At 47.2% G+C, this 27,653-nt stretch overlaps 2 protein-coding genes and 2 non-coding genes across 14 annotated transcripts in view; 1 reads left to right on the forward strand and 3 right to left on the reverse strand.

Moving 5' to 3' along the window:
• Positions 1 to 2,003: 2,003 nt before the first annotated feature.
• Positions 2,004 to 11,435, reverse strand: LOC118080950 (uncharacterized). Of its 2 annotated transcripts, none has more exons than XM_088662687.1 (6): positions 11,145 to 11,435; positions 6,751 to 6,929; positions 6,472 to 6,679; positions 4,502 to 5,074; positions 3,353 to 3,433; positions 2,004 to 2,584 (listed from the first exon to the last, which is right to left on the reverse strand). In XM_088662687.1, the coding sequence occupies exons 3-6, from the start codon at positions 6,644 to 6,646 to the stop codon at positions 2,142 to 2,144; spliced, it is 1,272 nt and encodes a 423-aa protein (XP_088518813.1). In that variant the 5' UTR covers positions 6,647 to 6,679; positions 6,751 to 6,929; positions 11,145 to 11,435; the 3' UTR covers positions 2,004 to 2,141. The 2 variants fall into 2 exon arrangements, with proteins under 2 accessions (XP_088518813.1, XP_034962895.1); XM_035107004.3 differs by having other exon boundaries at positions 6,472 to 6,588; positions 11,145 to 11,402.
• Positions 11,436 to 15,949: 4,514 nt separating this feature from the next.
• On the forward strand, positions 15,950 to 16,038 carry TRNAY-GUA (transfer RNA tyrosine (anticodon GUA)). The gene is given in 2 exon segments: positions 15,950 to 15,986; positions 16,003 to 16,038. It is a non-coding gene; the product is annotated as a tRNA-Tyr (tRNA).
• Positions 16,039 to 17,211: 1,173 nt separating this feature from the next.
• Positions 17,212 to 17,300, reverse strand: TRNAY-GUA (transfer RNA tyrosine (anticodon GUA)). Its single transcript is given in 2 exon segments — positions 17,212 to 17,247; positions 17,264 to 17,300. It is a non-coding gene; the product is annotated as a tRNA-Tyr (tRNA).
• Positions 17,301 to 21,858: 4,558 nt separating this feature from the next.
• MGAT1 (alpha-1,3-mannosyl-glycoprotein 2-beta-N-acetylglucosaminyltransferase) overlaps positions 21,859 to 27,653 on the reverse strand; it is a 45,396-nt gene continuing 39,601 nt past the window's right edge. For all 10 annotated transcript variants that reach the window (XM_088663390.1, XM_035107005.3, XM_088663389.1 and 7 more), the window contains one exon: positions 21,859 to 26,675. In XM_088663390.1, coding sequence (XP_088519516.1) covers positions 25,248 to 26,597 — 1,350 coding nt within the window. In that variant the 5' untranslated portion in view covers positions 26,598 to 26,675 and the 3' untranslated portion in view covers positions 21,859 to 25,247. The remainder of the gene's footprint in view (positions 26,676 to 27,653) is intronic.

Consider the following 27,653-nt stretch of genomic DNA (forward strand, 5'->3'; position numbering starts at 1 on the left):
AGAAGCTTGCAGAAAGGCCATGGGTAGGCAAACTAAGGTCCGGGGGCCGGATCCGGCCCAATCACCTGCTAAATCTGGCCCACGGACAGTTCGGGAATCAGCATGTTTTTACATGAGTAAAATGTGTCCTTTTATTTAAAATGCGTCTCTGGGTTATTTGTGGGGCATAGGAATTCAATCTCCCACCCTCAAAATATAGTCTGCCCCCCCCACAAGGTCTGAGGGGACAGTGGACCGGCCCCCTGCTGAAAAAGTTTGCTAACTCCTGAGACAGACCATCCCAGAACCCGTTTTCCTGCCTTGTCCATCCTCCTTCTCATCCACAGCAATTTACTCAACCCTGCCTCCCAGAGTCTTCTTCTTGCCCCCCCCCAGCACAAACTCATAAGAGTTGGAAGGTACCCCATGGGTCATCTAGCCCACCCCCCTGCAATGCAGGAATCCAGCCCACAGCCATCTCTGGGTGGGCTCGAAACACCGACCTTCTGGTTAACACCCAGGTGCACTGACCCATTGCGCTCTTATTCATTATTGCTTGCTTTTGTCTCCATCTTTCAGCCACCCTGCCCTTTATCCTCCCGTCCTCTGGGCTCCCTTCCACTCCCCAGTTCTAACCCCGCCAACCCTCTTTTCAACACACACATACGCGGAGAGTTTTCTTCCAGCCCAATCTATTTTCATTTCCTTCCCAGGTGATTTGTCAACAGTATGTAACTATCACTTCCTCTTCTGCACTTAAGAATACTCGACAACATTCCGTGATGTTGCAGCAGCTTAGCCAATGGCTGGGGGTTATTTCAAACACCAGCCTATTCTTTTAACCTATCCTAGTAAGTCATTCTCCAGCATGGAGCTTACAACTTCCTGCGTATGGATCCCACAGTAGAACCGGCATATAGGAACCATACATTGAAGAAATTGCCTGTAGGTTTATGTATGTTGGCTCCCACCCACTCAGATAGATTGTGGGAGGGGTCTGTTTTGCTCCTGTTTTATTATGTCTTTTGTGTTCCCCAAGAGGTGCATCTGAGATCATAGAAGACGCTGCCACCAACTTTTCCCTATCCACGTTCTCCAGGCCATTCATCATTGTAAAAATGTGCCTGGAGACAGACAGGTTGTGTATCCGTAGCAGTGACCAGAGGAGGAATGATGACCACTGGGGCAAGTACAAAGAGAAGAAATGCCATGGTGCATCTGCAGCAACACAACCAGATGCCTTCATCTGCCCCAGCTGCAACAAAACATGTCTCTCCTGTATCGGCCTCTACGGCCACAGCAGGTGCTGTGATTCTCTAATGGTTTGACTTCACCCCAAAAAGCGCACTCCTCCATTGTCTCCCGAGACAGACAGATGCCAACAAAAAACCATTCAACCTAAGGTCCCATATATGTGACACACACACACACATATATATACATACACAGGTGAAGCTTGGAAAATTAGAATATCGTAAAAAAGTGCATTTATTTCAGTAATGCAACTTAAATGTGAAACCAATATATGGCATAGATGCATAACATGCAAAGCAAGATATGTCAAGCCTTTATTTGTTGTAATTGTAATTATTTCTCGTTAGGAGGGTCAATTATAAATGGAATGTAATTAATGAAATGTTATAGCGATGTTTATTTTGTATTATTGTATCTATATGTTTTATTACTGTGGAATTTCCAAAAGAAAGCATTTGTAAAAATTAAAAGAAAAATAAAAAAATAAAAAGTTGCATTACTGAAATAAATGCACTTTTCGACAATATTTTATTTTTCAGAGTTTCACCTGTATATATATATGGGTGTGTGTTTGTGTGTATACAGAGAACTATGAAGATCGAACAAAATGGTTTTGTGTTGAGTGGCACGTGAGTCTCTGTGCTACAACATTTTCCTCCCACCCCTTATTTACCAGAACTAGTAATGTGGGGAGAAAAAAGAGTAGGGGGAAAAGAACCCCACCCTCCAACTTTTATCCCGCCCCCCTTCCTAATTACAAAATCATTAACTGCAAAAAAAGTTTTTTAAATTCCTGAAAAAGAAAACTACAACCCGTTACAAACGTAGCCCGGATGCCCCGCACGCTAATGGAACTACAGCCAAAGAGTGCCGCCACAGCCACATCGCCGCCACAGCCGTCTTGGGAGTCACCTCCGGTACCTCGCCCGCGCCATGGGCCGCCTGGCGGACCCCAAGCGCAAGGGAGAAGCGTCTGCCGCGTGACCGGGCTGCCCGAGCCGGGGTAGCCGGGCCTGCCGGGTTAAGGCCGGGGCCGGGGGAGCCTGCGCCTCTGCCTGCTTTCGCACGAGCGACTCTAGCAGTTCCGTCTGGCGGTTCATGAGCGCAATGATCTGTTCAGTGTCTACGCGGTCCCGCTCCCGCTCCTCCAGATCGGCCTTCGCGTACTCGCCCAGGGCCGCCAGGATCCGGTCGGTGGCCGTCTGCACCCTCCTGTCAGCCGCGTGGGTGATTTCCAGCGCCAGATCCTGCCTGTTTTTCCTCTTCCGCTTCCGGATGTTGGCGAGGCGCTCTGCGGCGTACGACCTGGCGGGGTCAGGCAAGGGACTTGGGGAGGGGGTTATGGCCCCGTCTGAAAAGCACGAAACAAAACTATGCTTAGAACTCACTTCCTCAACAGCAAGTCCCATTGAACAAAGTGGGACTTTCTGAGTCAACATGATTCGGATTTTCAGTGTTAACTTTAAGAAGCAGTGCATGAGTTTGCTTCTCCCCCCCCCCTCCTTTCTCCTCCTATTATCCTTTTGTGTTGTGTCATTTTTTGGTATAGCTTGATTTTTTAAAAAATTGATCTGTAAGCTCTCTCTACTATGGGTTGGTTCAACTGAGCCACAGTGCGAAGTAAAGACAAACATGTTGGCTCCTATCCATCCCTTGCTGCAAATTGTGGGCTGCAAGACCAACCTGCAAGGCTGTTCCCTCGAACAGCGTCCCTGTTGACATGAGACAAGCACTCGCTACCAGTACTTTCTGGAAACGAATAACATTTCTGGAAACACTGAAGACAAATTTGTTTCAACACAGAAACGGCCTTAGGTTTAACAATACAAAATGAAAACGTCAACTTTTTCAAACGTTGGCTTTTGGTGCTGCTTTTAATAGCTTTTGCGTGTGTGTCTGTGTGTTCCGCTCCTTCTGTGGCCTGCCTGCAAATTGCCTTGAGACAGTATGTAAAAAGTGATTTATAAATTAGTAAGGCTACCTATTAACCTAACTCCACCTATTAGAAAGGATTCTTCCTTGCCCCAGGTGAGCATCTAATTTACATCCAGTCATTCAAACGATTAACCTCAGGAACTGGCAGTTCTTATCTACAGTAATTGTTTTGTCCTGTTCTTACCTACTGTTGAGGCAGAGCTGCCCGGTTTATCGCAGGGAGTAGACAGCAGAGGTGGAGCCGGACTGCTGGCTTCTGCTATTCCTGAAGACAGACATAACATTGATTAATTTCAGGAGCATAGCTGGCCTTTGTCCACAGCAACAATCCTAGCCCCCCCCCCCAAGCTTCTGGTCTATTGTATCACAAACCACTTGCAGGCTACACAATGTTGTTGCGCAGAATGGGCTGAGGAAATGCTTGGGGCAGATGTGTGAATGCAGAAAGCATCAGAATGAAATGATCATTATATACAAAACACACCGCAGTCCCTTGGGCATTAACCCAGCCCTTGCATTTTGATTATCGAGTTCAAGAACATCATATAACAGTGTTGTTGTCTTCAAGCACTAATCCTGGCAGCCAAAGGCAACCAAGCCTTATGAGGACCAGTTGAAGGAGATGGGTATGTTTACCCTGGAAAAGAAGAGATAGGATATCCATCTTCAAATATCTCAAGGGCTGTCACATGGACGATGGAGCAAGCTTTTTTTTCCTCGCAATTTAGAGGGTAGGACCAAAACCAAGTTGCAAGAAAGGAGATTCTGACTAAACATCCCATAACTAAACAACTGCATGAGAGGAAGGACGTGCACATGCTTCATGCCCTCCCCGAATCTGTTCTGGAGGCACGGAGGCAACCGCAGAACAGATTTAGGGAGCTCACTGTGGGGGTGGGAAGTCTCACTGTACAAGCGGAAGTAGCTCTGCTCTTGCAAGGTTTGATTGCTACTTTGGATAGGACTCACTGTCTGTAACGCTGCAGGTATTACGGAGCCATTGTGGCAGGTAGTCACTGGTGTTTTTTTTTTTATCCTCCGTGAATTTATCCAGTAAACTCATCTAAGCTGGCCGGCTGTCACTACATCTCATGGTAAAAGGTAAAGGTAAAGGACCTTTAGACACTTCGCAGGGTTGTTGTGGGGGATTAAATGAGGAGGACAACCATGTACCCTACCTCAGCCTTCTTGGAAGAAAAGGCGGAATCTAAATGCAAGAAAATAAAATGAAAGACACTGTCTCCCAGGGATTCCTTTTTTTTTTTTAAAAAAAGGCTATTTCGAAAACCTCATTCCACAGGGGTCTCCTCAGACACCAAATGCCGCTACTGACCCATGGGAGATGTCACGGGCATTTCGTCGGGGGCTTCCTCCTTTATGTACAGTATAGGGAAGCCACCCCCCAGGCTGGGGACCTGGGGAGGCGAGCGCGTCCTTAGAGGCAGCGTTTCCTGGCTGCCCGCTTTGGCCCCCTCCGCCACAGCTTCCTCCTCGGTGGAGCACTGAGACATCGAGTCGGCGACAGACGCCCCGCGGCGGCTCAAGGCGGGCAGCGCCTCTGGGGGTGAGAGGTCCGCCTCGTTGGCCAACAGGTGGTCGAGCTGGTCGTAGAAGAGCCAGGCCAAATGTCCTTTCCCCGGGGAGTTGTTGGCCTTGGCTATCCGGTAGTCCCTCTTCAGAGTCTTGATCTTGGAGCGGCACTCCAGGGCAGAGCGCTTGTGGCCTCTCTGCGCCATCTTGCTGGCCACCACTTGGAAAGTCTCGATGTTCCGGTGGCTCCGCTGCAGCTCCTGCTGGATCTCCCGCTCGCGCCAAATGACCAGCAGGTCTATGATCTCGGGGTAGGTCCACGTGGTGCCGCGATACTGCCTGTAGGGGGCAATGGCCGGCTCGGGCGTTTCGGCAGCTGGAAAGCCAAGTGGGATGGAGGTGAAGCCAAGTGGGAGGGAGGTGAAGAGAGAAAGAGAGAGAAAGGTTAACTCAGACAGGACAGGGTGGGGAGAAAAGAGCTGAGAAAATTTAATTCTTTTTTTTTTGGGCATGTGTGTCCTGAAGCATCACAATTACAGTACAATAATTTTTAAACTCTTGAAACAGAAGGAGGTATCAACAAAAATAAGTTACAGGTAGGTAGCCATGTTGGTCTGCCGTACTCAAAACAAAATAAAAAAAATCCTTCCAGTAGCACCTTAGAGACCAACTAAGTTTGTCATTGGTATGAGCTTTTGTGTGCATGCACGAAATCTGAAGGAGTGTGCATGCACACGAAAGCTCATACCAATGACAAACTTAGTTGGTCTCTAAGGTGCTACTGGAAGGATTTTTTTTATTTTGTTTCAACAAAAATAAGGACTGCGCTAGATCTGAAACTAAGAAACTAGAAGGTTTTCAGCATTCCTCAAGTGGACTCTGCTGTGCAGCCAGGCTTGAGGCACACAATGCACGAATCCCCTGGGATAGCTCAGTTGGGAGAGCATGAGACTGTTAATCTCAGGGTCGTGGGTTCGAGCCCTACATTGGGCAAGAGATTCATGCATTGCATGGGGTTGGACTAGATGACCCTCGTGGTTCCTTCAAACTCTACGATTCTTTGATTCTTCTTTGATGCTTTGAATAAGGAGGGTGCATCTTCCTCAACGCTGGGTGAGCGTAACCTGCTCATTCAAACTCTGGGCAGACAGAGGGAGAATAGACTTCCCTGCATTGAGGTTGAGGGAACATTCTTTCATATGTGGTGGAACTGTAAAATGGTAAAAGAGCATTGGGAAATAATTCATAATGAATTGGGGGAAAAAATGTTTCAAAGTACTTTTTTAAAAAAAGAAACCAGAGTCCTTTTTGCTGGGGATAATCCAGACGGAAATTCCTAGGTGTCAAAAAAGGTTAAACTGATGGAATAAGTGCAGCTTGCGGACCTAACATAAGAGAACAAGAAGAACATATGTTTAAAGATTGGAAAATGTTTATTGAATGTATGGGGGAAAAGGTTGAAAAGGTTGGCAGCATTAAGATAAATTCAACAGTGTAAACCAGTTTTGGTGCATGTAATAATGGAATACTGAATGGTTTAGTTTATGTAAAATATGCAGGGATTTATGATATGCAAAATGAACCATGGAAAGAAAAGAAGGGAAACCACTGACATTTTCAGGTTGCTTAAATGAGTATTCTCTAAATTGTAAAACAGAAAGTTTAATAAAAATTAGAGAGAGAGAGAGAGAGAGAGAGAGAGAGAGAGAGAGAGAGTAGAATTCCTGGTTAGAAGGCATGCCCTAGCCCTTCCAGGTGGAGTTGGCCCCTCACCTAACTTCCTGCTTCCAGGCAGGATCCGCCTCCCTCTCGCGGCTTGCTCGCTTGGGATCCACGGCTCTTCCTCGGACTCAATCTTGCAGATCACCTCCGGCTCTTCAACAGGCAACCCTGCGCAGGAAGGAGCAGAAGAGCAGCAAGGCCCAGGTGAGTTGGCCATTCTACCCATCACTGGCTAGGGAGACGTTCTCCAGAGTCCACGCTAAAAAGAATTCCATCATTACTGGATGGAAAGGTTGGGGGTGGGGAGGGGGCAGGATTTGGGGTTCTTACCCAGCAAGGCCATCCTTGCAAAGTTGTTCTGCATGACAACACCCCCAGCGCAGGGCTCTTTGGTTCTGGTCCAAAACAGCTCCCTGATGAAGTCCCACCACCGTTGGGCTCAAGAGTCACCACCATCCAGAAGAAATACACGGGGTCAAATTTCTCTTCCCACGGTTTCTACCAAGGAACTGTGACATGTAGGGGGAAAGCAGAGGAAAAGGTGAATCATTTGGGAGCACTCAATGCCGCAACAAGGTTGAAGCCAAAGCCTGGTCGCCTGGTCTGTTTTCTTTCTGATTCTGTGCTTCTAACTCATTCAAGAGTTTCTTGTTCTCTAGCGTATCTTGGTCCTTTTACTTTTTATGCTCCATATGCTTGGAATCACCTTCCAGGAAGCAGTGGTGAGTTGCCCCCTCACTCCATATGTTCAAAGCTCTCTTTAAAATTTGTCATTTTTTTTCTGGAGCCTTTGGCTCTGCACAGCTCGTTCTATTATACCAGGTGTCACTGTCTGTGAATTGGTGCCATTTTTAACTATTGATGTTTATCACATTGTTTATATTAGTTGCTTTAGACCAGTGGTTCTGAAACTTTTTTCTCTGGGCCACACTTTCAGAATAAAAATTTGCTTGCAAATACCACAAAGTATTTTATTGCTAAGAAATACATTGGGGAGGGGGGAATGCAACAACTTCTAGCAGCGTTTGATTTATAACATACAGGTGAAACTTGGAAAATTAGAATATCATCGAAAAGTGCATTTATTTCAGTAATGCAACTTATTATTATTATTATTATTATTATTAATTTTTACAAATACTTTCTTTTGGAAATTCCACAGTAATAAAACAAATACCTGTAGTTACAATACGGTAATACAAAAATAAACATCGCTATTACATTTCATTAATTACATTCCATTTATAATTGACCCGCCTAACGACAAATAATTACAATTACAACAAATAAAGGCTTGACATATCTTGCTTTGCATGTCATGCATCTATCTCATATATTGGTTTCACCTTTTAAGTTGCATTACTGAGATAAATGCACTTTTCGACGATATTCTAATTTTCCGAGTTTCACCTGCAGAACACAACTGCTTTATAATATGATCATGGGACAGCCAGAAAGTATAAAATGATGCAGCTACATAAGAACGTGAATCATTCCCAAAATCAAAATATATTGATTGTCCTTGGAACTTCCTGCCTGATACTTGCCATCTTCTCCTGGACTGACCATGGCTGATTATCGGTTAAACATCTGTCATCTAAACTTGCCAGATGTTTAACCGATAATCAGCCATGGTCTGCTCTAGCCCAACCCCACTGCTCCATACAGGATCGACAATACAGGGATGCAACTACAGCACCCCTGAGAGAGCCACCAGGTTTCGGAAGCTGCTCTGAGCCTTCCGGGACACCCGACCCTGGCAATTTCAGGGTGGCTTTTTCCTCCCTGGGTCCTGCGTCAAAAGCACCATCAAAACCCGCAAAACTAGTTTGAACAGAGATCCCAGCTGCTGGTGGGGTTGGGGAAAGAGACCGCGAGTATGCATACGTTGAGCAACGACAATGGCTCTAAGATGCCACCTCTGAATCTCAGGAGAGATTATTTTCTGTGCTGAGAGCCTGTCTCTGTGGTTGGTCTTATTATTCCTTGCCCACCCTTCACCCTAAGGTCCTGGGGAATTGCAACACCAAACTGCAATATTAAAAACAGTTTTATAGTCACAAAAATAAGGCAGGTGCTAAAAATGTACACCTCAAAAGCAAGGGTAGAGAGCTATTTCTTTAGCCACCACCAGAAGCTGTGCAGTAGAGGTGCCACTCTGTGGGGAGAGACCCCCACAACGTAGAGCAGGCATAGGCAAACTCCGGCCCTCCAGATGTTTGGAACTACAATTCCCATCATCCCTGACCCCTGGTCCTGTTAGCTAGGGATGATGAGAATTGTAGTCCCAAACATCTGGAGGGCCGGAGTTTGCATATGCCTGACTTAGAGGTTGCCACCGAGAATGCCCTCTCCCAGGCTGCCACCCACTGAGGGTGGAGGAACTGCCAGGAGGGGCCCTTCTGTCTATCACAGCACCCGGGAAGGACTCCAGGAAAGGAAGGTCTTCCAGATAGTTGGGGGGGGGGTCTAAGGCAGGCATCCCCAAACTTTGGCCCTCCAGATGTTTTGGACTACAATTCCCATCATCCCTGACCACTGGTCCTGTTAGCTAGGGATCATGGGAGTTGTAGGCCAAAACATCTGGAGGGCCGCAGTTTGGGGATGCCTGGTCTAAGGCATTTAGGGCTTATTTTGAGCACCTTATATTGGGCCTGGAAATGAACCGGCAACCAATCCAGCTGCTTTAAAACAGGTGAGATCTTAATTGGAAGCCCAGCCAGGAATCTTGCCTGATGCTTTTTGGAGTACGATGGGCAAGTCGTGTCTGCCTAGAGAGGAAGGTGGCTGAAACCAGATTCCAAATGCCTTGTTGATTTGTTTAAAAATAAGAGCCACCGCTTGGGAAACTGTCCCGAGACAGAAGGAAATCAAAGTAGCAAATGTAGCATAACGTACCTGGGGATACTAACAATGCACGCACACACACCTGGAGAACACTGCCTCTCTCATGCCACCTGCAACTCTCTCTTAAAAGTAAATAATTAAAGTAGTGACATGCTAAAAATAAAAATCAGAACTCGGGCCCTATACATTATCTTGTGAATCGCCCTGAGATTTTTGGATGAAAGGTGGTGTATAAATTTGAATAATAATAATAATAATAAATTATTTGTATTTATACCCCGCCCTCCCCAGTCAAAACCAGGCTCAGGGCGGCTAACACCAATAAAATTACAATAAGACATAAAAGAAAAGAAAACAATTAATTAAAATACAGATTAAAATACAATATTAAAATTTAAAATTTAAAATGCAGCCTCATTTTAAGTAGTCCATAAATCCAAACCACGAGGGAGGAAAACACAGGGATCAGACTGAATCCAACCCAAAGGCCAGGCGGAACAGCTCTGTCTTGCAGGCCCTGCGGAAAGATGACAAATCCCGCAGGGCCCTGGTCTCCTGTGAAAGAGCGTTCCACCAAGTTGGGGCCAATACTGAAAAGGCCCTGGCCCTAGTTGAGGCCAATCTAGCCACCTTATGGCTCGGGATCTCCAGAATATTGTTGTTTGTGGACAGTATCATACCATACAAACCGTCATAGCTTCCCCTAAAGAATCCTGGGAACTGTAGTTTGTTATGGGTGCTGAGAGCTGTTGAAGGAGACCCCTATTCCCCTCACAGAGCTTCAGCTTGCAGAAGAGGAAGTGATTGTTAAACCGTAGGAATCGTAGCTCTAAGAGGGGGACAGGGTTCTCCTAACCACTTCCAGCACCCTTAACAAACTACAACTCCCAGAATTCTGGGGGGGGGGGAGCCATGATTGTTTAAAGTGCTGTGAAGGCTCTTTATCCTAGCTTTTGACCCCAGAGGTGTATATTGACCTCTCTTGATTGTAAGTTTTTATGTTACGCTTTAATGATGAAACCCACCCTGGGACCATGGTGTGAAGGGCAGGTAAATAATAATAATACAGTAATAATAATAATATCGTGCAGCTGAGGCCACACACAGAGGGACGCAGGGGTGAGGGTGTCAACTGAGGATCCCAGGACTAAAAAAAAGAGAAAGACATTGGAGTTTCAGTGGGAGTGGTGGTACTGATCTCAATTTTCTTTAGGGAATTTGAAGAAACCAGGGGTAGAAGCACCTCGCTTCTTGCCCAGGACTTCTCAACCTTCTCTTCCTCATCCGGGTGGATTTATGCAGGCATAAACAGGAACAACGACACCCCCCCCCGCCCCCAGCCTCCCACCAGTTTATTGCTGTCTTCTCAGAAACAAGTTCCACTGAGTTCCATCATGTTGCGCTTACACAGCCCCAGGGAAAACGTCGGCCAGCACGGACCACCATCCTACTTTCCCCAGGTCTACCTTAAGCCCAGACAAGTCGTTCTTAGCAGGAGAGGGGGGAGGATCTCAGCTCCCTAATCGCCTTCTCCACTTCTTGTGTTTCAGTGGGAGGCAGAAATCATTATTGGGGGGGGATTGCTCTTTCTGCAAAGTTTCTGCTGTTTCCTCGCCCGATCCACCGCACACCCACACCCACTCCCAAGCCCCAAGACCTGCAAGAGAAGCAGGAACAGCGCGGAAGCATAAAAAAGCATGTGAGAACGCGCGATCACGGGAGTTGGGGGGGTCTCTCCACTCGCATTATTCTGGAGAGCACCCCAAACTCTGATGCACTTCCAGGGCCACCCCGACCTGCCAGAATGACTCACACACTTCGCCCAACTCCGGTCAGGTCCTAGAGACGCACCTTTCCCCTTTTTTTTACCTTCCTACCTGCTGGGTGTTTGGTTTCTGCAAAAGTGACGCGTCTGCAAAGCCTCCGCGATCCTGGAGCGCGTTTGTAACGCGGCGAGGAGGAGGCAGCCTCGGTGGCAATGGCTCCGGCTGCTGCTTCCGAGGAAAGGAGGCGGAGGAGACTCGCCAGCACGTCCGCACACTTCGCGGTACCGAGCGGGGAAACATGGAAAAAAAAAGAGGACCCAGGCACTCGGAGCTGTCGTGGCTTCCCTTGCAAGGCAGCCCGGGTACTGTAGTTCCGCCAGAGGCCGCGCCTCTCTTCGCCGGAGTCTCTCTGTTCCCCGCCAGAACTACAACTCCCAGAGTTCCCTGGGAGAGAGCGGACCCGGACTAGCTGAACTAGTTTTTGAACCGGTTTGTGTTTGTAGTGCAGATGCCGAGAGGAGCAAGCAGCGACCAACGCCTTGGAATGGAGGGGGTGGGTGGGGTGGATGCGATGTGGGTTTCAAAATACATATATATTTTACCGAGAGCTGAGAAGCCAAATTTGCATGGCTGATTGTGGGGGTGTGTGTGTTTGTTTTAAGTTGTGATTTTGTTCCTGGAGGCTTTATGGAGCCTGGAAGGAACGCTTTTGTTTCGGCAGATGTTTAGAAAGTTGATGCAAGTTTTAATCCGTTTTTAGTCTATTGTTTTAATGGGGGGGGGAGTTATTCTATTAATTTATTTTGTATGTGGCCATCCACCCGCAGATCTCAGGGTGGTTCACACACACAACATTCAAGATTAGAAAAAAAAAATATGTAATAAAAATATTGTAACTTTTCCTTATTGATAATTTTATTGTTTTGTCCTGTTTTGTAAACCGCTTTGAGTGTGTTGTTTCTTTGTTTTGCAATGAAGCAGTGTATAAATTACATGGGAAAAAAATGAACAAACATTTTGAAATAGATTTGTTGTGGCAAGCCTCTGCATGGCTACTCGGAAGTCAGCCCCGTTGAATTCAATGTGATTTAGTCTCTGGGATGTCTGTATAAGATGGGATCTGCAGGCTGCAATTCCAAACATGCTTACTAAGATGCTTGGTAGGGTTTACCTCTGAGTAAACATGCAGGATTGCTGCTGCCCTTTGCACGTTTACCTGGGAGCTGTGGGTTAAACCACAGAGCCTAGGGCTTGCCGATCAGAAGATCAGCGGTTCGAATCTCTGTGACGGGGTGAGCTCCCGTTGCTCGGTCCCAGCTCCTGCAGAAAGCACGTCAAAGTGCAAGTAGATAAATAGGTATCGCTCCAGCGGGAAGGTAAACAGCGTTTCCGTGTGCTGCTCTGGTTCGCCAGAAGCAGCTTTGTCATGCTGGCCATATGACCCGGAAGTTGTACGCCGGCTGCCTTGGCCAGTAAAGCGAGATGAGTGCCGCAACCCCAGAGTCGTCCGCGACTGGACCTAACGGTCAGGGGTCCCTTTACCTTTAAGCCCCACTGAATTCAGTTGGGCTTCTGTATAAGCATGCACTATTAGGATTGCTGAGGACTGTTCACCTGCCTGCTCCCTTCCATCCTGCACCTTCAACAACACCTAAACAGACAAATACCTTTCCAGTGAAGCTTTCACCTGCACTTCATTTGTATGCTGGGGTAGGGTGCGGCTTCGCTTGCAGAAATGATGTACAATGTACATCAATCAGCATGTGGCAGTAGTCACACACTGGGAATGGCTTTGGCTCGCCGGCTAAACCAGGTGAGGGTAGCCGATGGGTCTCAAACTCTCCATGAGTTAGGAACTTCTGAATGCGAAGATGGCGGATTGAGTGGATGAGGTCAATAGTGGATTCAGTGATCAAGAAGGTGGCTTCTGCACCTGCTGTAGAACAGATGAGGCCCATCAACCTGGAAAGGTAGCCCATCTAGGCATAGCTGCCAAGTTTTCCCTTTTCTCGCGCGGAAGCCTATTCAGCATAATGGAAAATCCCTTAAAAAAAGGGATAACTTGGCAGCTATGCATCTAGGAGATGCAAAACTCTGATCCTAAACCTCCGCTGCCTTGTGGATATACTCATTTTTGAACCCCGAGGAAAAATTCATACCTGCTGGCATGTGGGACATCTTCAGGAGAAGAAACGGCTAAGGAGTAAACCGTACACATATCAGGAGTGGAGCCCCTAAAAGGGTCAGGTGTTGCCTTGTACGCCTCCTTCTGGCAACTCCTGCAGCCAAACGTTGTTCTTGTTTAGTTTAGTCGTGTCTGACTCTTTGTGACTCCATGTACCAGAGCATGCTAGGCACTCCTGTCTTCCACTGCCTCCCGCAGTTTGGTCAAACTCATGTTCGTAGCTTCGAGAACACTGTCCAACCATCTCGTCCTCTGTCGTCCCCTTCTCCTTGTACCCTCAATTCTTTCCCAACATCAGGGTCTTTTCCAGGGAGTCTTCTCTTCTCATGTGGCCTCAGCTTCAGGATCTGTCCTTCCAGTGAGCACTCAGGGCTGATTTCCTTCAGAACGGATAGGTTTGATCTTCTTGCAGTCCACGGGACTCTCAAGGGTCTCCCCCAGCACCATAATTCAAAAGCATCCATTCTTTGGCGTTCAGCCTTCTTCATGGTCCAGCTCTCACTTCCATACATCACTACTGAGAAAACCATAGCTTTAACTATACAGACCTTCGTCGGCAAGGTGATGTATCTGCTTTTTAAGATGCTTTCTAGGTTTGTTATTGCTTTGCAGCCAAAAATATTTCTTTCCTTTCCTTTGAACCACATCAGCAAGGCCAAGAGGGGGGTCTTGTTATCTGGGCAGCCCAGGACCTGCATATACACTGCCCAGGCTTGCAGCCCAGGGAGGTCACTTCAGTGCTGCAAATGCAGAAAAAGCAACAGTTAATGAGACAGCTTTTGAATGCATAGGAGAAAGGTTAGTGAGATAAGATGGTAACTGTTATGTATTAGTGTATATAGTTTTCCCTCAGGTCCTTGACAGTTGTTTTAGGAGGGAACTTTAGGGGGGAACTTTGAATTATGTTTGATACATTGTTTGAGCCAGCCTCTATAAAAGCAGGCCAGCTCGGCAATGCAGTTCAGTTCTGTTCCAGCTTCCAAATAAAGAGCTGCTTTGGAGAGATTGCTGTGTCGTCTGCTATGCTTACCCACAACTTAACCACAACTTAACAGTAACTTGAGGCCATTTAAAAAGAAACCATCCTTAAGAAAGTGAGGCTGCCATGCCTGTGAGAGCACTGTTATGAAAGGGCACATCTCCTGCGCTAGACATAATTTTAATATTATCTCTCCCCAGGCCAAGGAATCCCGGGATTTAAAGTTCTGTAAGGAGAGCTGGAGGCCTGTTACAGAGTTATTGGCACCATCACCAAACTGAAACAGCAAGGATTCTCTGAGCCTGGGAAGCAATGATTTGGTATAAAATCTCTCCAGGCTTTCTACTCTGCAGCAGCTGGTGAGCTTAGAAGCACTTAGGCACAGAATAGACAAAGATAGCCACTGAATAAATCAATCTGATCACCCAGGCGATCTCGAATGGACACAATTAGAAGCCCAATTTTGGCTAAGCTGGAAAGGGCAAGAGAGAAGAGGGATCTTGTGCGCGGGGCCTGGTTATGGTTTTCCCCATAGGCATCTGGTTGGCCACTGTGAGAACAGGATGCTGAAGTAGGTGGGCCATTGGCCTGATCCAGCAGAGCTCTTATGTTCTTAAACACCTGTTTTTAGTTTACTGCAGTTCTCTCCTAAGACAACAACCACACCATGTCTCAGGGGCTATCTGAGGGGAGAAGAAGCACCAGAGATCACAGGTTCAAATCCCTGGCAAACCCTGCTGAGGGAAGATGGGGCGGCTTCATCTTAGAAAATTGGAGGTTGGTATGGACTGCAAGAAGATCAAACCTATCCATTCTGAAGGAAATCAGCCCTGAGTGCTCACTGGAAGGACAGATCCTGAAGTTGAGGCTCCAATACTTTGGCCACCTCATGAGAAGAGCCCTGGAAAAGACCCTGATGTTGGGAAAGATGGAGGGCACAAGGAGAAGGGGACGACAGAGGACAATATGGTTGGACAGTGTTCTCAAAGCTACGAACATGAATCTGACCAAACTGCGGGAGGCAGTGCAAGACAGGAGTGCCTGGCGTGCTATGGTCCATGGGGTCACGAAGAGTCGGACATGACTAAACACAACAAATCTTGCACTGGACTCCGCCTGACTTTGGTGATCCCTTTTGGCAGCAGTTTGCATAACAAAGTGATCTTTAGTGAAATTGCCTCAAGAGGGCCACCAGGTGGCAGCAAACACAAAGAAACGTAAATTTGAGGTGGGTTTTAAACTTAATGCAAGTTGTGATGGATGGAGAGATATTCATGCCATTTTTGTACTGAGATTCCTGCATTGCAAGAATTTGGAACAAATGACCCTTGGGGTTCTATGATTCTATTATTCCCTTCACATCATCCTTCTGACAACACCCCCCTTGTATGGAATTCCTCTTCCAATCTGTACCTGCTGCAATACACGATCATTTCAAAAGAAACTACTTTAAAAATAAAAACCCTGTTTCTGCATTAGGGTGCAAATCCATGCAGACTTAATCAATCCATTAAAATTCATTTGATCAAGCAAGTAAGATTTATTTAACAGGATGACTAACGTGGGCTGATTTGCCTGTGTGCGACTACACTTTGATTCTTGATCATTTGCACTGCTGACGTGTTTAAATTAGCAGAACTTTAAAGGTACCTGTTGAGTTTTACATTATTTTTTTATAGGGACAAATGCACAAGGCAAAGCACTCTTGAGCAAGTTGGTTTAAATGATGTTCCTTTGATACCTGAGTACGCTCCTTCGATAGCTCAGCTGGTAGAGCGGAGGACTGTAGAATGCATAAGAGAGTCATCCTTAGGTCGCTGGTTCGATTCCGGCTCGAAGGACATTACCTTTTGCGGAAAGGCCGAAGGTCGGCATTTCCAGTGAGGGCTGAGAGAGATACCGGTAGCTGCTGCCAGACAGTGTGGACAACGCTGAGCTGGGCGGACGAAGGTCCGGTATATAAGACGGCGTTGTATTTTGCCTAATCACTTCAGGACAAGATTCTAGTCCACAGTGATCAACAGTTGTTCTAGAATTCTGTGCCTTGTTACTCAGTGAGATCGCTGTGGCTTCTCCAACGTGTGCTAACAAGAAAAATATGGCATTTTCGGTTCCATGTGTTCAAAGCGGATGAGCAGAGAGTCAAGGCTAAAGAGAAAAAAGCAGAAAGTGGGATGTCTAACTTAAAAAAGTAGTAACCAATGGGGTGGCCCAAGTCAATAGACCAACCAATAGCGCTCGCTGCTTCCATAGGAGTTTGCACCCAATAGTGTGACCTCTTTACAATTTCAACGAGCCAATCGCGGAGCTTAGTTCCAGTTCCGTACTTAAGCATTTCCCCAGAAGTTCTATTCCTACCCCGTACTGTACTGTTTTTACGTAAGGAAATTCATTCCAGGTGCAGCCTAATAACAGACCCTCTCCATCATTGTTGCGGTTACCCTTCTTGCCCGATCCTTTGCGTTCTGCAGCGTTTTGCAGACTCGGAAAGCTTGCCATGCTTTTGTGACCTTTTAGATTGTGCCACTAACGGTATTATTACCCGATCTTGGGATTTGGAGTTACAGTACTTTTTTTAAAAAAAAGGAAGACAAACAGCGCGATCCTGTGCATGCCTACTCTCGAGTAACACCCATTAGTTCAACGAGCATCTTCCCAAGTAAATATAGGATTGCAGTCAAAGCTCACACGTGCAACCCAAGCCAAGTCCACGATCAGAAAGCAGAGAAACAGATTAAAACTTCCATTATCTATTTGTCTGTCTGTCTGTCTGTCTAGTATTGCACGAGAAACATGTGAGATCTGACACAGCGGAGCCTAACTGTATACTGTACCAGGTTCTCTGGTCGTAACACCTTTAAAAGAAAATGCATTCCAGTGGCGGGGCCTTTTTTGGGGGGGGAGACATTGATGCCCTCAGCCTCCAGTGCACTCTGATTACCTGTGAATTAAATTGAGAATGCATCTGAAATTTGGTGGGAGATTTATAATAGAAAAGGGAAAAAAACACAATGTCCTTCGAGCCGGAATCGAACCAGCGACCTAAGGATGACGGCTTTTTACATTCTACAGTCCTCCGCTCTACCAGCTGAGCTATCGAAGGAGCGCACTCGCAGCTTTTAGTCACAGCAAATAAGTGCCTCCGCGATCAGAGTTTCGTTTCTTTGCTTTTCCGCCTTCCAAATTACACATATGTCGACGTAACAGAAAAGATGACGTTGAAGGCAATTGATCGGCACGTTGCTAACGCTAAAGCAATGCATTCCAACCACATTCTGTAAAGCTGACCAATTTAGCATGGTGGGGGAAGCTATCATATCATAGCTGCCAAGTTATCCCTTATTTTAAGGGATTTCCCCTTATGCTGAATAGGCTTCCTCGCGAGAAAAGGGAGAACTTGGCAGCTATGTATCATATATTTTTTTTGCTTTTTGATGGGAACGCTGGTCGTCGTGCAGCAGCTACTGGTCGATGCTATCCACGTTGACTTGGAAGCTCCTCCGTGTTCAGAAGGGATTACTCTCAGATTAATGCGCGCAGGGTGGCAATCCTGCCAATCGGACTGGGAGGCGGCGGCAGGGCGTGAAGGACAGACGCGGAGAGAGGCACAGGAACGTGTACAAATGGGCGCGCGTGTGCATATAGGTAGGCGCGCGTAACGTGTGAACCTTCCTTTGTGCGCGCGCGTGTGCTTTTGCATACAGTATTTGCAGCTCAGCTTCCCAAGCAAAACAGCTGCCCTACCTTGGATCCGCCACACGGTGGCGGTAGGTCAGCGCCGAGGCTGGTCCGATTCTTCCAGTGGTTCCAACTCTCACGCTGGGAATCTTGATACTTTCCTCTTCTGGCCCACTTCTATTTCTATTCTATTTTGTTCACACCAGCAAGATTTTCGTGGAGCCAGACTGGAGATTCCAGGGCTAGAGTGTGGCGGCGCCTAAACTTTGGAACTCCCTGCCTATTGAGATCAAGCAGGCACCTTCACTATACTTTTGGCACCTGATTAAAAACATTCCTGGTGAGAAGTCTATGCAGGTGCTTAGAAAGTGGTGGCAATTTTAATAAGTTTTAATTTTGTAACTTTTGTAATGCTTTATTATAGCATGGGTGGAAAATTTTGTGGATTTTTATGGTTTTATCTTTTTGCAAACAGCTATGGGGGCTTTTTAAACAATCAAGCGGTGCATAACTTTTTATGAAATAAAATAAAAAATAAAACAGGCTGTCAAGCTGAAGGTCGCCTGCCACATCAGCATCGGCAACATCTCACTGACTGACTTGTTTTTATTGTCTTTTGAATTATTGAGATTCTGGTTGGCTGCCTTAGGTGACTGGCAGGCTGTTTGGGCAGGCCTGCTTTCAAGCACGCAGGAGTTTGGCAGGAAAGAGGGGAAAAAGTGCAGCCCTCTCTCCTGAACTGTCACTTAAATGCACAGAGGAAGGAAACAAAAGAATTTGCTGGAAGATCCAACAGGAGCCATTCCAGGAAGTTTTTGCTGTTGTTGGCAAAGCAATCATTACCTACATCTGTTCCCTCTGCATTTTGTTGTGGGGTATGCGTGTAAGAGAATAACTGGTTTTAATTTGAAATGTTCTTGATCCCCTATGCTGGTCCTTCCTGGTGCAGAACAAGGAACTCTTTTCCTTAAATCACAGTTGGTTCTTCTCTCTTTTATAAAAACAGCAGCAGGGCTCACCTTCAGGCCTAAGCTTGTTTTTCTCTCCCATCTCATTTCCTTTTTAAAAACCCACCTGTCAATTTTTCTTCTTCCTCTTTTCTCATTCTCCCCCTGCCCCGCTCTGATTTCTCTCCTTAAAAAAGATATATAGAATAGTAACAATGGCACTGCTGTGACCATTCAGATCAGACAATATCCCAGGCCACTTAATCAAGCAGGAAAGCAAGTAAAAAATAAAAAAGTAGCAAAAGACAGGACTTGCAAGCTCCACCATAATGGTTCCACATAAAGTTTACACTGATGATATCACTGTTTTTCCACACAATTCACCTGCTCCTTTCCACTCAATGGGAGCACAAATATAGAAACATATTGAACCTATCAGGAACCACCACACATTGACTGAATAATATTGTAGGACCTGGATAACTCAGTTGATTAGAGAGCAGGTTGCAGGTTTGATCCTTGTATGGGAGAGCTGCATATTCCTGCATTGCAGGGGATTGGACTAGATCAGGCACCCCAAACTCTGCCCTCCAGATGTTTTGGGACTACAACTCCCATCATCCCTGACCACTGGTCCTGTTAGCTAGGGATGATGGGAGTTGTAGTCCCAAAACATCTGGATGGCCGAGTTTGGGGGTGCCTGATCTAGATGATCCTCAGCGTCCTTTCCGACTGCGATTCTGCGACTCCAGCTGTAAGATTAAGGCAACTTGCCGAATTTAACTGTGATCATTGTCCAGCTGATCCAGTTTCAGTTGAGGAAGGCATGCGCTGTGAGTTTGTTCTGGGGAGTGGGGAGGGGGTTCCATCCTATTCAGTGAGGAGACTGGCTCACCTGCACGAGTCATTTGAGCCTTTTGCTCTCTTTGTAGTGATCTGCTGGTGGTACAGTTAAGGTCACCTTAAGAAGCACTGGTAGGTGAACAGTTTGGGGCAGTAGGAAGGTTATCCTATATAATAAAGTGCAAGTGTCTCTGCGTCCAGATTCCCTGTGTCCGCGCTACTGCGCATGTGCCCCACGGACACAGGGATTGGATGCAGAGACTGCACACACACACACACACACTCTCCCCACCCCCACCTACCGTTTCCCTGTGGCCGTCAACTGCTGCTCCCAGCCAGACTGAGCGTTGGGGGGGGGAGAGAGAGAGAGAGTGTGTCCAGCAAGGACAGGTCCCGGGGTTCGGAGAAGCGCTGCGCAAGCGCTTCTCCGAACCCCAGGATGTCTCCTTCCTATCGGCGGCTGGGGGAGAGGAAGGAAGGAGCAGAAAGGGCTGCTTTCTCCTCCTTCGTTCCTGTCCCCCTGCCGCCGACAAGGACAGGTCCCGGGGTTCGGAGAAGCGCTGCCCGGGATGTCTCCTTCCTATCGGCGGCTGGGGGAGAGGAAGGAAGGAAGGAGAAAGGGTTGCTTTCTCCTCCTTCGTTCCTGTCCCCCTGCCGCCAACTACAAGGACAGGTCCCGGGGTTCGGAGAAGCGCTGCGCAAGCGCTTCTCCGAACCCCGGGATGTTCTAGCGCTCATTTATTCAACGGGCTGAATTACACTAGTGTACTATAAGTTAGAATCACCACCACTTCGCAACACTGTGAGATACGGAAAGCAGCTAAGCTGTTTGAGCTTATACCCAGCCAGATATTATTATTATTATTATTATTATTATTATTAGCCACAAAATACTCTTGTATTTGAAGAGTTCAAAGACCACCACCAACCTATGTAGCATAGTCTGCTCTGCTATATGCACCTGCTAAGTAGCAAGAAGCACACAGCAGGGCGAACCCAGCTAAGGCAATGGTTCCATCACTGCAAGGAATTCATACCCTCCAAGTAGCCTTATTTCCCAAGGACAGACCCGGAATTACAACCTCTCCTTCTAGGCCAGGGAGTCATTGAGTGTTGCAAAGCATTTGTCGTATCCTACTGGTATTTCATGGACAGCTGCCACATCTTCTTAGGATACGGTGGGTATTCTAGAGAAACACATGAAGAAAAAGCTGGCCAAGATAGATGCTGCCCCAGGTCTCATGACTCTATTGTTGGTACTGTTTTGGTCTGAAGTTGCTGTCCATACTACCTCCTGATTATCAGTGAAATCCTTGATTTTTGCAGGTATTCATATACTTTTACATTATATTCTTGTAATATGGGAGCAAACAGCACGACAGAAAAATGTAAATTACAAACCTTTGCAGGTGCTAAGAGATTGAGAAGGGTAAATATTCACCTTAATGCCCTTGTTACATTCAAACTTATTTTCTATAAACACCAACATCGTTTGAATACCTATTCAGACATCCCAACTCTACAGTTCTATGAGTTGGAGAGCCTATGTCAATACGTTAAGTGTAAATATGAATAGATCTATATTTATTGTGACTGTAGATGGCAATTCTTCTGTTGTTTCATTGTCCCCTTGTGCATGTTTTTCTTTTCTTAAATAAATTTCCAGTGAAAAAAGTATGAGAAAGGAGCTGCCCACATAGCTAACCTCAACGTGTAGCCACATGAGTGAGAAAGCTGCAGGTTTTATTCATGTTACATCACATTTCAAACGTCAGTGCCAATTATACAGATGCCTCTTCCACCTGAGGCGTATTTACTCAATAGGAGGCTAGAGAATAGGTTAGCCAATGGCTCTTGTTAGCTATGTTAACTAGGTATGTAAACTCCATATTCAAAGTATAATGGAGCTGTCAGGTTAAGATGTATGCTGCCTCTGGACCCATTATGCTGCCAATGAACAAGAGGGCAGGTGTAATAAATCACCATTGCATCCTGCTTCTGAACTGTCCAGGAGCAACTAGCCAGCCACTTTGGGACAGAACAATGAACTAGAATGAATCTCTGGTATGAACCAATAAGGCAATGCTCATTCTCTGCCTGCTCCCTGCCAGACCTTTGTTACAGACTCTCGTGAAACGCGGAAGAATTGACACCGAGCGATTCTGCAAGATCAAAGACACAAAAGACAGGAGCTGTTTGAAAAGGACCGGCTTTTATTTTGCTGTGGAAAATAAGTTTTTGCATCTTCAAACATTTCACCAATTGAAATTTGGACATTAAAAACAGCATCTCTCTAGCAAACACCTTAAGAGTTCAACCACCCCGAAATTTCACAAGCTTTTACTTTCAGTTGGAATTTCAAAATGGACCATTCCAGGAGCGGAAAGGGAGCTTGGGAGAGAAGGGGGGAACTGAAGATGCTGGTGGATTCTCCCCAACTGACCCAAAATGTTCTTCCGGGGCCAATGCCATCTCAGCTGATCTCAAGTCCCTTCACCTGAAGCACTCCCTGGGAATGGAAAGGGAGGTAGTAGCACTGTGAGCTAGGACATTCACACAAAACACGGACCACATGCCACAAGAAAGAGTTCAGGCAATAGATGACTTGGATGGACAGAACTGTGCCACCCAAAACAATGGGTTGGGTGGGAAGGACAGAGAAAGTCCTTAATGTCAGGCCCTTGCACTGGTGTTAAAGGTAGAGTCAGTTCCCTAAAAACACTGTCCCACCCACTGGCTGAATCTTCAGAATTCTACAGGTGGGTAATAATACCAACTCCTGCCTGGACGGGAGGAAGAAGGGTAGATACACAGGCAAGGTGAGCAACTGCGGTAAAAGGGAGAGGATGGAGACCAGTTCTCTCCTTCCCATTCTAATTCAGGGGACTTTGCCTGTGCCCCTAAAGACAGAAAGGGGAAGCATAGGGGCAGAATGTGCTCCTCCTTCCTCCAACCTCACTAACTGCCTTTCACTGGTCAAAGAGGTCATCTTTCAAGTGCTTCCTTCCCTGCACTGGAAATCAGTTTGAGTCTAGGAATGTGAACCCCGAACTAAAGAGTCCTGGAGCTACTCCTCATTTTCATCTTGATGTCTCCCTGCCACTCCCAATTCAGGCAAATTTCAAAGAAGGGTGCAGGACCTACCGAGAGTGCAACTCGCCATCACCACAGGCTCTCTTTCACCCTCCTATGGTCTGTCCACAGGTACCCATTCAAGGGGAGAAGAGAAGGCCTTTGCCTTCAATGAAGAATCTCCCATTCATAAGTGAACACCCTTTCGAACGGAATATTTTCCCCAAAACCTCACCAATATGTATCCCCTCACAGAGGTTCCACCTCAGAGAAAACCGAGATGGATCACCCTTTGAAAAAGAAAATAATAATCTCATGATCAGGGTTTTCAACGGAAGAGACATCTTTCTCTCACGATCCCAGTAGCAATACTGCATTTTCAAGGAAGTAATAATGAAACATAATTAAATAGATGCAACAAGATCATTCAAATGCGGTTCCCCAGAGGCATCATCTCCTGTTCTTCCATCTGCACCAGCTAGGAAAACAGATGCGGAAGGAAGGCCTCCCACACCCATTTCGCTGAACTTGGCCGCAGGAGAGAAATTCCTTACTGAAGTGGAATTCCAAAGCAGAGACAAGGGGCCGTATTCAACGAAATTGTGGAACCAGTGAAAGCCAATGGAAGGATCCCAGCTAGCACAATAGGACTTTCTCCCCTCTCCTCCCCACGCCCTTTCCATATCTGCTCCAGAGGGTTAGGAAAACCCAGAACAGCACACAGGGATGGAGGAGAACAGGGGAGATCATTCTGTTGGACCAGAAGAAACCGCTGCGCTGACAGAATGATCTCCTTAGTGCTAAGTTGAATACAACCCCGTATTTCTTTCTTCATTCACCATGGAGAGTTTTGTGTTGTTTTTTTAAAAAAAGACAGAAAGTAATACAGCATCCAAAGAAAGAAACAAAATACTACCCTTTGGTGTGGTCTGAATTTGGCCATATGAGGTCCGAAACTCCTCCATGCTTATTTTATCTAGTGGCTCTGGAGCAGCTCAGCAGCGCCTTCTAGAGGCAAGAATGGGGAAAGAAGCTTCTGCACCGCTGAGTAAGGCTGGGCTCCTCCCATGGTGTGTTCTGCTGACTCGGGGATTCTCCCTCTGCCCCGTTGCTCCCACAGACCTGGTGGTGGATCAGTGCTAATATGGCAACCAGTTGCAAGAAAGCTACTCAGGGATAAGCCACCTCTGTGCTGGGGCTGAATTTAGAGACTGCCCCTCCCCCCAAAACCCAAGGCGAATTAAGGCAGCCATTGGGGACAAGTTTCCTCACTCAATCTGGGAAGAGAACGTGGCATCACGCCATAATTAAGCCAACCTCTCCTTAAATGTCATGTAGCTATTATATAATGGTGGCTACAAAACATAACTGAGAGCAAATAGGCGTTCAGGACGGTACCATTTCTGACTAAGTGGGAGTTCGAATGCTCCTTCACACACGTCACGGAAAAAGCTAGCCCAAGACCTTCTCCTGGACATGCTAGCCTTGCACATATAAGGGGAATTTCATGTGGGTGAGTTTTCAAATTTAATCCCCCACCTGCCATCTGAAATGGTCCAGATTTCAGTCGCCGTAGCTTACAGAAAGGACCAGCTGACAAGAACCAGTTTTGGCAACCGACTACATCTCCCCCCATGCCACCGTTTCCTTATTACCCAGGTAAAAACAACCGGAGATTTAGACACTCGCCTCACCTGAGCAATCCTTACATCACCTTTATCAGTGCACGCACCTTACCTCCCATCGAACACAGTTCAAGAATGAGTTATTCAGGAGACCCAAGTAAAAATGGCCAATATGGTCAATAAAAGTGGTCCTTCTAAGGGACTCACTGAACGTCCAAAGGAGTTTCCTGTTTGCAATGCTAGCATTCAACTATGTCCAAATGAGAAAGGAACAGGCAGTCAAGAGGGGAGAAAAGGCCCTCATTTCCTCCCTATTGCTCAGGCCTGAACAAACTGCGACCCATCAGGCAGAATGCAACACACCAGCCAAGCAAAGCGACCTAACAGGAGGTCAGCAACTTTTTTGCTTGGAACAGGGAAGTTATCAAGCCATGTTGTGTGCCTGCGGAGCTGCACCTGGCTTGCTGGGCCGCAAGCTGCACAGGCCTCCGTGAGCTCAGCGAAGCTGGGAAAACCTCGATGGGTTGCTGCTTTGGTTTAGCACGGGCTTTGACCTCAAAAACACACCGACTTGGAGAAGCCACCAAGGATCTAATGAGTGAACAGACCACCACGTCAAAAAAAGGAGAATAGGCACTGGAGGGTAGAACGGAGAGAGCACTCAAAACGCTCCACCTCACCCCCTCTTTGGGGCATCGGAATAACCCCCGCAACCCCGCCCCTCCTACCCCATAATTTTAAGTGCACAAAACCACCCTCATCCCTGGAATGCACTCGAATGCCACACAGGAAAAGAAAAATACAGAGTTTTGTCCCCGCCCCCCACTCCCAACTCCAAGCACCCCTTTGACAACAGGGTCCAACATGCTTAAGGGTTGTCAGCTGCTAACTCCAGCTAGGGTCGTAGCCTGTCCAGTCCGAAGGAGGTGCTAAGTAAACGCGGCGTCCTCTGAAGAGGAAGCTGACAATGCCCTGGTAGCCGGCACGGGGCACTCCGGACTTGAGGTCGTCCATGACCCCTAAGGCCTTGGCGAAGGCCTTGAAGGAGTCGCGAGTGGTGTACTGCACTCGGACAGTGCCCAGCTCCCGGCGCTGGTTACCCTGCAGCTCCTCGACCCGTAGCTCAGGGGCCCCGTAGACCTGGGCTAGGAATGAGCGCTCGTACTCATCCTTCTTGAGGTAAGAGAGGTCCATCTGGGTGAAAGGCACGAAGCGGTCGTTGAGCTTGATGAACTTCAGGTACTGGTCAAAGAACTGACCGTGGCTCACGCCCTTGCGGCCGAAAGTCATGGTGCGCGACACTTCGGGCCTGATGCACGAACGGCCCTGCCGTTGCTCAGGGTGTCGCATCCAATCATCCCAGAAGGCCTTGGGCCACTTGGGCTCCAGCTCGTCCCACAGGTCAGACAGCAAAAGCCAGCCCAGCCCGGGGAAAAAATCCGTACGGTAGAGGAGCTCCGGGTGGCTGGCGTCTACCATCTGCTCTTTGCCGTTGTCATTCCAGGCGGAGAGACACCAAAGGGTGGGGTCGGCGAGCAGGAGTGGAAAAGCGGCCTGGAAGTATTCAAAGAAGTCTGGAGCGACTTCCAGGTCATCTTCCACCACAATGGCCGCCTGGTACTTGAAGTTCCGGAAAACCTGGCTCAGGGCCCAGCGATAGTGTCGGGCGATCTTGTAGTAGCCTTGGAACTTGCGGTGGTCGGTGGGCACAGGGATGTCGCTCAGGTTGGGCTGCTTGATGTGCATGATGGCGTCTCCATAGGAGGCGATGACCCTGGCGGTCTCCTCGTGTCCGCAGTCCTGGCTCACGATGATGGGGAAGCGCTCCTTGGAGGGGCGGTAATGCAGCAGCTTGTCGAGGCAACGGCGGACCGTGCTGCGGTCACAGGCAATCACCAGCACCGGCAAGACGGCGTCCGGAGAGATTTGGCTGCGACGGGACAAGGGGGCAGCTGTTGAAGGCAGGGCGGAGGACGCAACCGAGAGGTGGAGTTTTTTGGCTTCGGTAGCCTTCCTCCTGTTCCAGAGAGCACTGTAGCGGTAGATTTGATGCAGGAGCTCCTTCTGGTGCTCCAGCTCCACCTCTGCGTCCTGGGCCAGTCGGATGACCTCTTCAGTGAGGCGGCTGTGGTCAGAGGAGGACTGAGGCCGAGTCCACAGGAAGAAGAGGATCAGGGCGTTCCAGGCCACAAAAAGCACCACGCCCCAGAGAACCAGGTTGCTTTTCTTCAGCATCCTTCACAGGCGCAGGCCCCACCCTGTCTTCTCGTGCTCGCTTTCCCCTCTGATGGGCGTCACAATACCACCATGGACCTGCACAACAAGTGGGGAGAAATAAAAGGGTGTTAGGGGAGGCCACAACATGTTCCATCTCTTTTTCCTCCTCCTTCCTTGCCCTCAGTGATGTGGATTTTCCAAACATAAAAATCCTATGCAAATTAGGATAATTTGCTTGTAGGCAAGTTCCGATACCTTAGAGAATGAACTAATTTATCACGTTTATTGTGCGTGTATTTAGTAAACAAAAGTTGTTTTATATACCTTAGAGAATGAACTAATTTATCACGTGTATTTTGCTTGTATTTAGTAAACATTAGTTTATTTGTTTTTAACCCCATGTTAATTTTTCCCAACACACCACAAAAGTTTGACTCGATATATTTGAGGGAATGAAAATCAAAGCCTTGTTTTATCATCATCATCATCATTTATTAAATTAATGTGGTTTAAATGTTGCATTATGGGGGTGGGGAAAGAATTACTGGGAGAGACAGTTAATAGCATGCGCTTTCCTTATACCGTTAAAATTCAAGCAAAAAAACAGAGGTGCTGAAAACTGTTGACACACTAATCCATTTTAGCAATCCAAAGGCTTGTGCATGATATGCTGACTATCTCACTGCCAGAGATAATTACTTGAAAAACAACTATTACAACAATGAAAACTGCCAAGCTTGCATAAAATTGCATTTGCAGTTGGCATCTATTCATTATTTTTACCCCACATCACTGCTTGCCCTCTACCAACCCAGGCTGTTAAAAAGAAGATGATACATGCAATGCTTAACACAGGTCTCTAAATGGAAGGAGCAATTCTGCAGTAGGTAAAGGTAAAGGGACCCCTGACCACTAGGGTCCAGTCGCGGAAGACTCCGGGGTTGCGGTGCTCATCTCGCTTTACTGGCCAAGGGAGCCGCCGTTTGTCCGCAGACAGCTTCTGGCGCATGGAAATGCCGTTTACCTTCCCGCCGGAGTGGTACCTATTTATCTACTTGCACTTTTTGGCGTGCT

The sequence above is a fragment of the Zootoca vivipara genome, chromosome 2 (genome assembly GCF_965207765.1).
Source record: "Zootoca vivipara chromosome 2, rZooViv2.hap1.1, whole genome shotgun sequence".
Taxonomy (NCBI): domain Eukaryota; kingdom Metazoa; phylum Chordata; class Lepidosauria; order Squamata; family Lacertidae; genus Zootoca; species Zootoca vivipara.

Excerpts from the sequence above, each read along its gene's own strand:
- LOC118080950 (XM_088662687.1), bottom strand. The coding sequence starts at position 6,646 with ATGGGTAGAATGGCCAACTCACCTGGGCCTTGCTGCTCTTCTGCTCCT. Across the intron at positions 5,075-6,471 it reads GCCTGGAAGCAGGAAGTTAG|CTGCCGAAACGCCCGAGCCG; the intron begins GTGAGGGGCCAA and ends TTGGCTTTCCAG. Across the intron at positions 3,434-4,501 it reads GCCCGTGACATCTCCCATGG|GAATAGCAGAAGCCAGCAGT; the intron begins GTCAGTAGCGGC and ends GTCTGTCTTCAG.